General features: G+C 38.2%; 1 protein-coding gene across 1 annotated transcript in view; it reads left to right on the top strand.

Annotated features, from left to right (window-relative positions):
- The window catches only part of LOC127978954 (CUB and sushi domain-containing protein 2), a 274,020-nt gene that overhangs the window by 215,650 nt on the left and 43,926 nt on the right, over positions 1-14,444 (top strand). Inside the window, exons 37-46 of the mRNA XM_052583978.1 lie at positions 1,368-1,472; positions 1,595-1,713; positions 2,831-2,900; positions 4,466-4,582; positions 4,839-5,048; positions 6,224-6,412; positions 9,177-9,354; positions 10,216-10,361; positions 11,098-11,178; positions 13,276-13,389. Coding sequence (XP_052439938.1) covers positions 1,368-1,472; positions 1,595-1,713; positions 2,831-2,900; positions 4,466-4,582; positions 4,839-5,048; positions 6,224-6,412; positions 9,177-9,354; positions 10,216-10,361; positions 11,098-11,178; positions 13,276-13,389 — 1,329 coding nt within the window. The remainder of the gene's footprint in view (positions 1-1,367; positions 1,473-1,594; positions 1,714-2,830; positions 2,901-4,465; positions 4,583-4,838; positions 5,049-6,223; positions 6,413-9,176; positions 9,355-10,215; positions 10,362-11,097; positions 11,179-13,275; positions 13,390-14,444) is intronic.

The raw sequence follows: 14,444 nt of genomic DNA, 5'->3' as shown, positions 1-14,444 counted from the left end.
GTGCATTGGTAATCATATATATTTTTTTTTTTTTAAAAGCAAGGGTAACACTCATTTTACAATCAGCACACAGAGAAAATGACAAATATGACAGTTGGCAAATGCATAAGGTGCAGCATAATTTAAATTTACGAGTTTAAAATTAAAACCGTCAAAATAAACAACAGCTTGGCCTCGAACACATCGGCCAAGCAGACCAACTTCTCGGTCGATGCCGATATTTGAAAAATGACAGATATCGGTCTATATATCGACCTTGGCGATATATTGAACGACCACTAATGTATATGCAAATCATAGACTGAATAAGGTGCAAATGTGATTTAATAGTAAATAAGAAGTTAATATAGTGTTACATTTTAAACACAACATTGTGTGTTTTTGTTCAGTTTTGCCAATGAAGCCACCGCAGAACTGTTGTGTATCTTTGATCAACACAGCAGTGTTTAGTTTCTGAATGAATCCGCGTTTTGAACGAATCATGTGAACCAAAGATTCATATGTTCCTTCATAAAGTGAGCCATTACTTCATTACTGAATGAACCAGCCGTTTGAACGAATCGATTCATAAAAACATTTATCACTACCTGCTGGTGGTTTTATTTTCTTATTTAGAGTATCGTTTAATTTAATAAAAGAATAAATAAGGTTTATTAATGGGATAGTCCACCAAAAATTAATTCATAAATAGATAGATAAATAATGTCATAATTTACTCACCCTCATGTTGTTTCAAACCTGAAAGACTTACTTTCTTTTGTATTTTGAAGACTGTTGGTACGCTGGTTTGGTTACCAGTGACTTTCATTGCATAAACAAAAATACTGAGATGTTTCTCAAATCATCTTCCTTTAGGTTCTATAATTTGTTTTGCCATTGTAGCCTAAACATTTAACACAATAATAGCTCTAAATTATTTTAATAAAGAGTTTTTTTTTTTTTTTCACAAGCAAATTTAGATTAATCGCAGCACCCTGTATTTAATTAGATCACAAATTTTAATTGACTGACAGCCCTAAATTTTGCGTTTGCTTTTATTTGATCTTTTTTTAGTGTTGAATTTTTAGCTTTATTTAATTTTATTTGAAGGTTTAATCTTTCATTTTTATTTCATTTTACAGGTACTTTAGCTTTAATATAGTTAGTCACCTTAAACTTACTATATTTCAGTTAGTTGCCAAAGTTCTTTATCTTATAATCTTTTCATCTTTTTTAACACTAGTACTTTAATCAGTTTAGTTTTAATTAACAGTAACAATGTAAAGTGTACAAAGTTGAATTGCCACTATCAAAAAAGAACAAAAAGTCAAGGACACAGTGATTCAACTATATAATCACAATATGCTAACAGCTTCGTTATTCTACAGGCACGACAGTCCCAGCCCTCCTAAACAGCACCTCAAACCAGCTCTACCTGCACTTCTTCTCAGATATCAGCGTCTCCGCAGCCGGTTTCCGTCTGGAGTACAAGAGTAGGACATCTGTTGCGAGTCCTGTGCATCTGGACTACACACTCATCAATAAGATCTCAACTAGCTTTTTCATTCAGCTAAATTCCTCTTTGTTTGTCATGTTTTGTTGTTTTCTCTCACAGCTGTGTCCCTCACTAGTTGTCCTGAACCGGTTGTACCCATGAATGGCTTCAAAGTGGGTGAGAGATTACAGATGAACAGTGTGATGTCCTTCCAGTGTGACCCTGGATATACTCTGCAGGTGAGACTGAACTTGCCAAACTTAGGACAAAACAGTGATTGTTTCAGGACAGCGATGTTACATTAGCCTTCAAGTGGCATTCCAACACTATTCCAAAATAGTTGATTGTACAAAGTACCAAAAATGTCCTTAAAATGCTCTCGGTAGCAAACAATTAACTGCTCAAAACACAATGTGGTCAGAGGATAGCATGATTAGCCTGGATTTGGCAGCACGTTATGCAACCTGTCCATGTTGGCAGCTGCTTAATTTGTTAAGCTTTTATGAAAAATGTGTTATTTTTCACCAAACTAGCACAGAGTTTAACATTTTACATCAACAACAAATGATGTTTTCCTGGGAAACCTATTTATTTTACTCTGTGGACTATTTACAGTGATATACTGGTAGTAATGCCAAGGTTATGTGTTCGAAATACCTTTCAGTCCGTTTGTGTTTTTGTTTCTGGATAAAATTGTGGTTGGAGAGATGGGGCGGCAACAGTTTAATGGGTTTGCTGATGCCTGGCTTTCTGTTGCTCTTTTACATTTGCATTACCTGTTGCTGATACTGGGTTGATTACTTACAAATAGCAGTCCATTACTGAATTCAAATTGCATGATGAAATTTGATGTCACATACATATTTTAGGTTATATAATCAGACTACTGAGTCCGATTTACTTGGTTGAAGTTGAATTGAATTACTAAGTTGAGTTGAATTACTTGGACTACTTTTAGATTACTTTTAAAACTGGGGGTTTGTTAAGTTCCAAGTTAGTCTGGTTAAGTGTATTTTAAAAATAAATGTGATCATAATATAATCTATAAGTATGTCACACACTGTATAATCAGTTACTAGCTCACACCTGCTGCTCAGGACAGTGTGCAAAAATGGCAGCTATTTCAAGACCATTTGAAATGAGTTTGCATCTGCAATTAATAGTAACAAGACTTTTTTCAGACCAAGTGCAGACTTAAAACAAAAAAAGGCGTCAAATCTTGGCTTAAGAAAGCCAAAAACCTTAGAAAAAAAAAAGATTGGTCAGAATGTGGCCAGAGTGAATACTGAACGAATGAAGGAAAGACTGAAAAACAACAAAATATTTCTTATTTAATTTTTTGTTTTATCTTTGCAGGGAGTCTCCCATATCTCTTGCATGCCAGGGCCTGTGCGCCGCTGGAACTATCCACCTCCTCTCTGCATCGGTAATAACTTCTGTCATCTTTTATTCATTTATTTCTTTTCTAAATCCTGGCTTCTGCAGATTTATGAGTTCAGATCTACCACAGAGTCCCAGATGGTAAAGAACTACACGGTTGCTTGTGTCCGTGTGTACATCGGCCCAAAAATGTACTCGGGCACTTAAGCCCCATTTAGAAATGTATGAATTTCACTGCTTTAAGTAACAAATGATCAAATAAATGATGCTGTGTTTCACAGAACTAACTGAGCAATGCTTGCAGTTATTGCTTTTATGTAACTGGTCCCAAGCAGATTTTCTAGTAGATGTATGAGGTCAGTTCTTTTCAAGTTCTCCGATATCCAAGCAGAGCAACCACATGTGTGCAGGAATCCATCCTAACAAGTTCAGTTTTGCCATCTTTCTTTAGAAATGCCATTTAGTTTGTTAATTTATCTATTGCAGTAAAAAAAGCAGGGATGAAGAGTCTTTACATGATCAAGATAATAGCATCACATGTTTCTTGAGAAAAGCCTAATAGTGTCCGGTTAGGTCCTTATTAGTTCCATCTGCTTTGATCGGCGGATCTCTTGAGATGATTCATGGCTTGGACAGTCATCAGCAGTTTCCTGGTTCCTGCTGTTTTTTCAAAGGCACAAAGCACATTTTTAACCCCTCCATTCTATATAGACTCCATTCAGGATCTGAAGCTTTGTAAGGCTTCTCAGCACATCCATACAATCTCTTTGAGTCCAAAGCCAGGGCTTTAATCAGAGTGATATTTAAATCAATCAGTAGTTTAGACTCAAAGCCTCGAGAGGAGGAGGAGGGGATAGAACATGCGTTTTCACTGATATGAGAAGATTGAAGGCTACAGAGGTGCTCGAGTGGCCTTTGATAGATTCGGGAAGTGAATTGGCCCTTTTAATAAATGAAAGACTTGTTTTCCCTATGATGTCAATAGAAAAGCTAATGTGTTACATTTCTTTATTCGACTCAAAGCTTTTAGGGTCACTGCGCAAGGTAGACGGCATTGCTTAGCAACGTGGAACGTCGATCGACTTGTAGCCCACACAGGTTGCTGTAGATATCACATGAACATTGCATGTTTACAGATCCTCTTTCCCTATGGATGTTTTATTTTATTATTTTAAAATTATATTATTTGCATTTGCCTTTATCTGAGTTACATTGCAAGTTAAATTAAAAGAATGTCAGGCTATCATGTTTTTTCTGCTTCCATATTGTTAGACATAATAAACTTTTCTTTGTTTGACATATTTAAAATCCATGTCATGTATATCTCATATAACATATTGCATATAAATTCAGTTTTGCGTCCCCAGGTCAGTGACAGCAATTTCACTTTCAGTCATCTGCCATACATGTATACATATATTCCCGCCAATCAAAAGGAGTGGAAATAGCCTGTTGGTCACCTCGTATTATTCTCTAATGATAGCCTGACAGCTGTCCGCTGTTTTTATTGGTCTTTAGTACTTGAACCTTGAGCTCAGCAGGTTTATACCACAGCATGTGTTTTCTACAAATGAATGTTTTGAACAGTGTCCTCCCCATTTTTCTTTTCAGCTCAGTGTGGGGGAATCAGAGAGGAGATGGAAGGCACCATCCTCAGCCCTGGTTTCCCAGGAAACTACCCTAGCAACAGTGACTGCACCTGGAGGATTTACTTGCCAGTCGGTTACGGTGAGGACACAGCAGAATGACCAGATGCTGTTTAAAAAGAGTTTGCTGGTAATGCCAGTGAGATGTAGTTTAAGATGGCTGGATAAAATGGCTAATGCTAACTATGATATTTAAATGGTATGTTCCTAAATGTTACCCAGATGTTGAAGCTATAAGGAATCAAATTCCTACCTTTTAGTTATTAGAACCAATCCCATTTTATGCCATTGGATGCCATTGATTTCACTAAACACATCTTGTTTTATCATCCAAACAGGGGCTCATGTGCAGTTCTTGAACTTTTCCACTGAGGCCAACCACGATTTCCTGGAAATTAGGAACGGGCCTTTTGACACCAGCACAGTGATTGGCAGATTTAGTGGGCAGGACTTGCCACCGTCTCTTCTAACCACTTCCCATGAGACTACCATATATTTTCATAGCGACCACTCTCAAAATAAACCTGGCTTCAGATTTGATTATCAGGGTAAGGAAACGAAAAAAAGCTGGAAAAGTTTTGACCAAGTTTAGCCATTTTACTGAAGGACAAAACTAAATAAAATACTCCACAGTTAGCATTGTTGTTGCAGTTCTGCCTTTGCACATTTATTTTCCCAGGAACCTCAATTTGAATGTCATTTTCAATAGCATGCTAAGTCAATCAGTCAAGATAACGAGTAAACACAGTAATAAGCCATTCTCTGTGAAGCTGTGCATAGAATCCGGCAGGTATAAAATGCTGCTGATGCCAGAATTCAAAGTAGAATACGAGTCCAATGAGTGAATTTTAAATTGTTGCATAGACATGGCCATTTCTAGGATGGATCCAAGCTATCAGAATTTACACTATAATGCAATGACAGTTTGCAGTATTGAAATGACTGAAATCTGTATTTACATAATTATGTGTACATTAGCATATAAATCAGGCATCATTTTAATCCGGCAGTATACCCTTGTTACCAAAGATGCTCTGATCTACAGAAATCAGTTTCTTTAGGCATGGTCATTTAGTTTCGAAGCTTCAGCGTATTTCCTTTTCTGTCTATAAGATTTGAAAAAAATAACTTGGAAAGGCTTGAGAATGGCTCCAGACTCAGGCAGAACTAATGAAAGGAATGCAGATGATTTTTTTTTTCAAAACTTTTTCTTCTGAATGGCTTGAAAGACATAACGGAGGAAAATAAATGGGGAAAAAAAATGAAGAAACCCAAGAAAAACATCTTGACCCAGAGACAGAATGTGGTGATGTTAATGTGTTTTGGTGCTTTTACTGCCTGCAGTGAACATTGATCACTTGGTTGCATTGCTATGAATTTGAGACCTGCATATCTGAGAAAAAGTAACAGCATTGTTATTGCCAGAGCTTTGATTGCATCTACTTTGAATCAAATCCCAATGCTTTGTTGGTGTACAGCAATCAGTTGATTCCATGCATAGGGTTTACAATGTAATTTTCACAGAATCTTCGTTTAGATTGGTACTTGGAGTTCAGAGCAATCTTTTTTTTTTTTCTTTTTTTTTGAATGAAAGTTGATTTCTTTGAGGTGTCACAAAAGATGCACTCGTCATGTCAAAAAAGATGCATTTGGGCCTGGCTTTCTCCTAGCAGGTTCAAAAATAAGTCATAGATTTTCTTCCCCTTGTCTTTCATCTATCCAGCATATGAACTTCAAGAGTGTCCTGATCCTGAACCCTTTCGCAATGGTGTGGTGGTTGGGGCTGGTTATAATGTGGGTCAGTCCATCTCCTTTGAGTGCTATCCAGGATATCAGCTGATGGGACACTCCATTCTTACCTGTCAACATGGCACAACGCGCAACTGGGATCATCCGTTTCCTCGCTGTGAAGGTACAACCCCCTCCAGTTCCTCCCCCACATCAGTAAACATCTGGTATGCTTATTTGCATTCTGAGAGGACAGTTTTTATATAGTAACTAACCTAGTTTTATCTGTCAAATTTAATAAACTATACATTGTCAATGTCATTGCACATTTAAATGTGACAAATGTCAATAATTGTACATAAATGTAAGTTGTAAAGTTGTTATTCACCCCAAATTGAAAATTCAGGAATCATTTAATTACCCTCACATCGTTCCAAACCTATTTGACTTTTTTTTCCCCATTGAACACAAAAGGAGAGCTTTCACAGCATGTTCATGCTGTTTTTTTGTTTTTGTTTTTTTGTTTTTTACAATGCAAGTGAATGGTGAACAGCGGCTGAGTTTCACAAATAGCAAAAACTAGCATAAAATTGTCTATATGAGCAAATACGGTATTATGTATATTAAATCAATAGCTTTGCTCTTCCCATCGTCAATCCTGCTTAGGATGTGTGGTCAAGGAGGGCAACTACACATAAATGCAAATTCTGCACCGTAAACCATCCCTACAGACCTAATGGCTTCTTTCTAACTTCTCCTCCAAGGGGATGATGGGAAATGAATCGAGTTCATCCTTGACCCACATTCTCATGCTCGTTTTTCTGTTGATTCAATGAGTTAATTATGCAGCAGGTCATGAGGTAACATATGCACAGGGGATGCTGAATGCTCGTCTGAGAATAAAGACGCTCCAGGGAGGTATTCAAGAGGCTGACATAGTATTTGCAGCCTTGCCGCCTCGTTGAGGTGCCGGTGCTTTGCCCAACGCTGCTGCACAGGTGAACCCGCAAATAGAAACACACGTTATTCATCCACTTTGTGTTATAATAATCCACACAAAGAAAATCTTAGTATCAACCTGGGCCTTGTTAAAACACTCTTGCGCTGTGCATAATTGAATTTGTGGTAATCGAGAGCTCTGGTGTGACAGAGTGAAAAAGAGAAGAGTAGATATGACACATGGTCCAATGCTGTGTAATATGCACACTGCCAAGACCAAAAGATGAAAGATGTGACTTTTGTTCAGGGTTTATATATATTTCTATTTCAGATAAATGCTGTTTTTCTTAACTTTCTATTCATCCAAGAAACCTGAAAAAAATAAATATACTCGGCTGTTTTCAACAACAACAACAATAATAATTATAATAATAATAATAATAATAATAATAAATGTTTTTTTGAACAGCAAATTATATAAATATTCAGCTTTGAAGTCACAGGAATAAGTTACATTTTAAAATATGTTCAAATAGAAAACGTTTTTTAAATAGTAGATTATATTTCACAATATTAGTGGTTTTGCTGTACTGTAGATCAAATGAATGCAGGCTTGGTGAACATAAGAGAAATCTTTAAAAAACATAAAAACTCTTGCTGTTCACAACTTTTGACAGATAGTGTATTAACTTGACTTTTGAATATAATTGTTTATCGCCTGATAACCAGTTGACCATGTGCACACTCTGATACACACGCAATTTAAGTCTGTCCATCTTTACTGATATAAAAAGGCTGCTCTAACAGTGCATTGCTTTCAAAGACTTTATGCTGTGGTGACTGATGAGATGTCTCTTTAGAAGCACACATTATAATAGTTGTGGCTATTTATTTCTTAATTTTACACTGAAATTCACTTTATTGGTGGTTTTAAATCAGGAACTCAAGTAAACTACAGATTTGTACTAATAGAATTATAGTACAGTTGCTAATAGTGTAAATTTTACTTAAATTTTAAACTTCCCACCCCTACTGCCCTGGCTATCACCTACATATGCTGCCACCAATAGTTCGTGCCCTGGGTGTCATGTACATAGATTTCCTCTCCTAGGCATTAGAAAGCTGATCGATTTTCTCTTCCTCTGCTCCACCTGTCCATATCAGCCTACTTGGCCTGGTCCTCCATCTATGGCTCTCTCTTCTTTTTTTAGTTCACCACAAGCCCACATCCTCCCATTCCACCTCACTACTAAACTTGTTTTGCCCAATCGATAGCGTCACCATGCATTTCTGCTTGATAGCGTGGCATGTATTTTATTTTTTTTTTTTAAATCAATGCTGTGATCGATACTTCATTTAGCAAGTAAAGTGGCGAGAGAGAGCACACAGCACGAGGGATTAACATAGGTGCCCCTCTCAGCATTCCATCGGAGACGAGAGGAAATGAAGAAGGAGGAAAGATTGAGAGGGCAGGAACTAGTAGGGAGGGATGTGGGGATGGCAAGACCTTGACGGTGCAAGAAACTGCTGAGAGTACAGTCAGAGAGAGAGTGTATTATGACAGTCCTTACGTTTGCGTACAAGTCATGGGCCTAGCGTTATTTCGCCAGCTGAATCGCATTGATTACCCCCCCCCCCCAAACTTGGGGCAGCAGCCTGGGATCAGCATGGACAGGAAGGGGATTTGATTTCATATGTCTGGGGCTCATTTGAATCATTGGAAACATGGACATGTCTATATAAATGCAAAGCACTGCTCCAAGAGGGATTTCTATGATGGAGTTGGACAAGAAAAGTGAACTACTGGGGAAGACTGAGTGGTGTTTTAGAACCCAGCAGGGATTTTCGCCCCATGTCGCCCTGCCCTGTCCTGGTTCCCGTTTTTTCTACCTTCCCCTGAGTGTTGTAATACATTTCTGCGCAAGGCTGCTTTCCGTGATGGTGTTTCTTTAATCTTTGGTTGCTACAAAAAGTTTTTCCGTTTCTGCATGTTCGTTTTTGCCTTCTAGTGCCCTGCGGAGGTAACATTACATCAGACAATGGCACTATCTTCTCCCCCGGTTACCCGGAGGATTACCCCACTTCTGCAGACTGCAGCTGGCTGATCACGGTGGCACGCGGCCTCGGTATCCATCTTAATTTCACCCTCCTGCAAGTCCATGGTCCCCAAGATTTCATCTCAGTCTGGTGAGTTGTCAAACCTTGTCAGGTTCTCTTTCTCTCTCAGTCATTCTCTTTTTGGGGAGGGAACATATTTATAGCACAAACTGGTGATTAATTAATGAGCCTCTGCGTTGAGACACTTGAGGCCTGTATATACAGGAAAGACTTTGAACCCTGTCTCAGGTTCACCCTAAAACATGCAAGGCCAAAAGTTGCAGTCTAAGCACACATCTTCTTTAAATTCATTGCTTCTCTTGACACTGCAAATTTCTGATTGGATTAACTGAGGAAGCATTGATCTTTCCCTACTCTTATATACAGTTCAAGTCAACCTAGAGGTACAGTTTAACCAGAACAGCCAAGAAAAGCTCCATCAAGACAGCTTGGCCTCACTTCAGTGAGCCTGTGCTCCCTTTAGCCGTTTAGGACGTAATCTGTAGCACAAGCTCAGACAGCCACAAACAGATGGTTTTGAAGCTGAATGGACATGGTTAAAACTGGGATTAGGTTGGCGGCAAGTTGTTCCCTCCCCATTAGAGGGCTGTAAAGATTGAGGTAAGCCCTCTAGGTGATGTCCTTGTAGATGGTGACCTCGGTTTTACAATGTCTTGACAGAGCAACTGAGTCTGACCTGAGCTAAAGTGAACGTAGCGCACTCACTATGAGAATGTGAAATCAGAGAGCTAATCAGTATGGCTAGAATCGTCTCTGAAATCAGCAGAGTAATCAATATGCAGAGAAATGCTTTTCAAATCAGCCTGGCGATCAATATGTGTGGGATCTGTCTTACTGTGCATTTTTAGGCAACAGAGCATGTGGTGTTCTCCTGAGTATGCAATGTTAGCGGGTTTTATATGTTGAATTTTAAAATTGAATCTTAAACAGGGACGGGCCACAGGAAACAGTTCGCAAGCTTGGAGTGTTTACCGAGGGAGAGCCCAACAACCCACCAAGCAGCACATCTAATCAAGTTCTAATACGTTTCCGAAGCAATTCTGAGAAAGGTGGACTGTTCAAGATCAACTACCAAGGTAACTAGTCCAAGTCAAAGCTACCATTAGCATTCTCATACATCTACATAGCAGTTTGTTGATTGAGGCAGGACTCTGTGGAGGTTTGTAACTGAACAAGTATTGCAGATTTGTAGTCGAGAGCAGCTCATTTGAGTCCAAGTCCAGGCCAAGACCTGAGTTGGTTGAGTCAGATTTGAAGACCGAACGAGGGTCAAGTGAGAGTCAAGAAGAGGGTCTGAATGAATTAGACTATGAAATGTATCTGCAGTGTTTTAGTACTTAAACCAGACTTGATCTCTAGTCCCAGTCAAATGTACATGACAAGTTCATGACAAGACCATGAAAATTTGGACACTGCATGGGTACTTTAAACCGAATACTGTTCTTTTTTTCTCAAACCAGTAGACCAGTCACACTTAAGAGCCCTCCAAATATGAGAACTTGTCAAACATCTACTATAATATAATGGAAAGCTTGTAAAATGGTGTTTTGGGGGGAAAATGGTCAGAATTAAATAACCACTTGTACAATGCATGCATTTCAATTTAGTTACTGCCTCTGCCAGCAATGGTTAATGGGAATATTAGCTATTAGCTATTCAGTCAAACCCTGAAACCATTAAACCCATGAACGGATCTCTTAATAATTCCACTTTGTGTCATGTAGAAATGTTCTTCACCTTAACAGTGGATACAACAGTGCAATATGACATGTCTGACTCTTTTCTATTTGCCTCTCTTTCTTTTTCTTCTAGCTTATAGACTTCAGTTTTGTTTGCCACCTCCCATAATTCCAAATGCCGAAATTCTGATGGCCAGTAAAGAATTTAAGATAGGTGAGTTTGAATTGATTTTACCTTATTAACAATCTGATTTGTATGCCTGCTTGTGTGCGTTTGTGTTGGTGGACTCGGCCTGGCCCAGTATAAGTGGAACATTTTGAGCATAGACGCAGCCTGCCAGTTCATTTTCAGGCTTGAGCGGCTCTCATTAATAATGTTCCCAGAATAGCAGAGCCAGCCACACACACACCTCCCCCCCCACCCCTAACACCCCTCGAGAACTCACTTTGAGGAGAGAAAACTGCTCAGATGCCAGGGCTACCAGTCCCATAGGGCCGTGCTGATATGCTGACTCATTGCCAGAATTCAAAACAGAGGCTATGTTGTGTTGTGCATGGTGTTTGAACATAAGTAGAGTTTACATTTTTGCAAACACAAAATGGGTGGAAAGCAGATAGAATCTATATTAGTTATTACATATAAATGTAGGTATTGTATTTTAAATGGTTGTGATGCATTCATATAGCAGGTGATTTGAAAATTGTTGAGTTTTGCTTCATTTTTTTGTTATTTATTTTGTTTCTGTTATATATTTTGTTATTATTTATCTGTATTTCCTAGCACATTCTATACTATACAATCTCTGTATGAAGCTCCAGCTCTTTTAAAATCTCGAATACACTTTTTTGTGGCTTAATGCAGTTAATATTTCACACATGATTTGCCATGTGGTGCTCTGGATGAAAAAAAATTCAGATGCTCAGCATGTATTCCTACTGTATATGAAGTGCTTTTACAAATTCTTTTTTAATGTGCATAGGCAGCTTAAATGTAGTTTGTGTACTTAAATAATAATCACAATCGCAGGAAATGATGTGTCCTTGAAAGTTGATTTTTGTGCAGAGGACACACACTGATTTTAATTAAAGCAGAGTTTGAAGAAGTGTAGGATTTTTTTTACTCAGATATTTGTTTTTAATTAAATTAGTGATATTAGTTTAGTCGTAACAACATCATTCCACCTAAAGCAGCAACAACAGCACTGCTACTAATATTTTATTTAGAACATATATATATAAACACAAATTATGATTTACACATTTTTGCTTTGGTACCTATGCTAGATTTTATCATCACTAATATTTATTTATTTATTATTATTATTATTATTATTATTATATAATTAACTTTTATTCCCCGTAAATCTTTTTAATAGTTTATTGAAGCTGTTGGTTTCACCTTCATTTGAGTGCCCACAAAAAACACTTGCAAATATGCATTCGTAACCTCACTGATGGTCTAATGACGACTCACCATCCACTATCGCCTCTGAAATCCATTGTTAAATCAATGCACTGCTTCTCTGCCATGGGAAAAAAATGCATTCATTGATATTAATTGTTCTAAATGGGTCGGTACAGGGTTGTTTGATCCCTCCGGAATGGAGTGTGTTTGTAGAGCCTCCATCGGGGTTAAAGCAGTCATGGTCCTTGTCACGAACCTGCACTGAATCACTGTTTTGATCACTGATTATCCACCACATCCAATTAATTCGCTTAATTCAGTGATTGAACAAAGCCTGCTGTGTTCGGATGGCCATGACCGCATTCTCTCACAGCCACAAACACATTCCTATATGTGTTTTTTCAAAGCATGCAAAGGCTGTTTTTTTTTTCTGCTCTAGCTTGTGTTCCATTATTTCAGTGAAGTTAAATGCTGTATTATAAAACCACGAGGTGTTTTTGCTCCTCTTAGCTGAGTCACAGCGTGCTTGAGTGTTTGTGTAGCAACAGGAAGATTTGCTTCTGAGATGTGAGCGGCCCTCAGGTAGCGGCCGATGGGTGTTATGAATGTAAACCATGCTGTGTGGTGCTTCCTTAATTACACTGCAATGCAGCGGCAGCACGTCGAGTCTCCCTTCTCCTCTTTCCTTCTCCATTTTTTTTCTTTTATTGTTACAGTCAGCCATTAAGCGAGACAGCGAGGGGACATGGCCTTCATCAAGTTATGAGTGAGGCAACAACAGGAACAGCCAGATGTTGCTCCTGTCGTTTCGAGTTCCTCAGAAATCCCGTGTTCTCCATAATATTTCAGAAGTATGAAGTGCATCTGAAAAACAATTGATAAAGTTCATTCTTTCTCTTTCCACAGGTGATATTGTGCGATACAGATGTCTACCGGGATATCATCTGAATGGGAACAGCATTCAAACCTGTCGCCTGGGGACTCATCTTGAGTTTGAAGGACCGCCACCTTCATGTGATAGTAAGTTACACATCTCTTGATAGTTTTTTTTGGTTCCCAGTATGGTGTTTTTCTTTTGCTTGACTACTAAGACCTTTGGTCAACCAGGTTAATGATAAAGACCAATTTGGTTGGGTTTTGACACAATTATGCCAGGTAAACCACCACCTAACAAACCTAAACCAGCTTTAGCTATCATGAAACATCATCCTTTCTTCTTTCTGCAAGTAAACTGTTTTATCCATACAATAGAAGCCAGTTAGGCTCCATTCTATCAATTTTTGTTAAAGAAAAGAAAGAAGTCATTTTCATATTGGTTAAACTACTCACTGGGGTGAATACACAAACAGTTGGTTCATAAAGTAGTACTTTGATGTGAATATGTACGCAGTATTCACTAACCATAAGCATTTTTTTTTATTCTTTGTGACTTCCGCCCTCTGCATTTTACAAAAGACCAGTCCTTCACTTTATATACTATAAAATATACCCCCACTGTGTTGCAATGCATGATGGGTCTATTGATCATGATAGTTGGTTCTGTGCTATATGAAGCTTCATTATTGCTGTTGGCTTAGAGGTGGGATGAAATACCTCAGAGCCTGTCAAGCAAACCCCATGAGTATGCTAAACGCTCATCTACCTTTCCTCCAGCTGCTTTTATGTGATTTGATATGGCATTTCCCATAAACTCCCTCAGTTCCTCCTCATTATGTTTATCTCTCTGCTCTCAGCGTAGAAGAATTATCTCTCTGAACTCTCTTTGCTAGCCTTCATGGCGTACAGTAGGTCTGACTATGTATGTATATGGTAAAGTTCAAAAGTCTGAGACCAGACACTAAGGAAAATGTTTCTAATTGGCATTTTTCTGACTGAAAAACCTTTTTGCCATTAGAAATTTTGTAATCAGCACCGTTTTATAACTGTTTGTTTCCAATATTAAATAGCATTATGAATCCCAGTTTTAAAATGTGGTCTCATATTTTGGACCTCGTCATATATCAAGACATACATCCTGTGTTTGGCCTCATCTGTGATGTAAATAAAAAGCAGTTGGGCTGTTCGTTCACCGGAAG

Source organism: Carassius gibelio, chromosome B19 (assembly GCF_023724105.1).
Source record: "Carassius gibelio isolate Cgi1373 ecotype wild population from Czech Republic chromosome B19, carGib1.2-hapl.c, whole genome shotgun sequence".
Lineage (NCBI taxonomy): Eukaryota > Metazoa > Chordata > Actinopteri > Cypriniformes > Cyprinidae > Carassius > Carassius gibelio.
The sequence above is the reverse complement of the archived record's forward strand: the minus strand, read 5'-3'. Positions and strand labels throughout refer to the sequence as shown.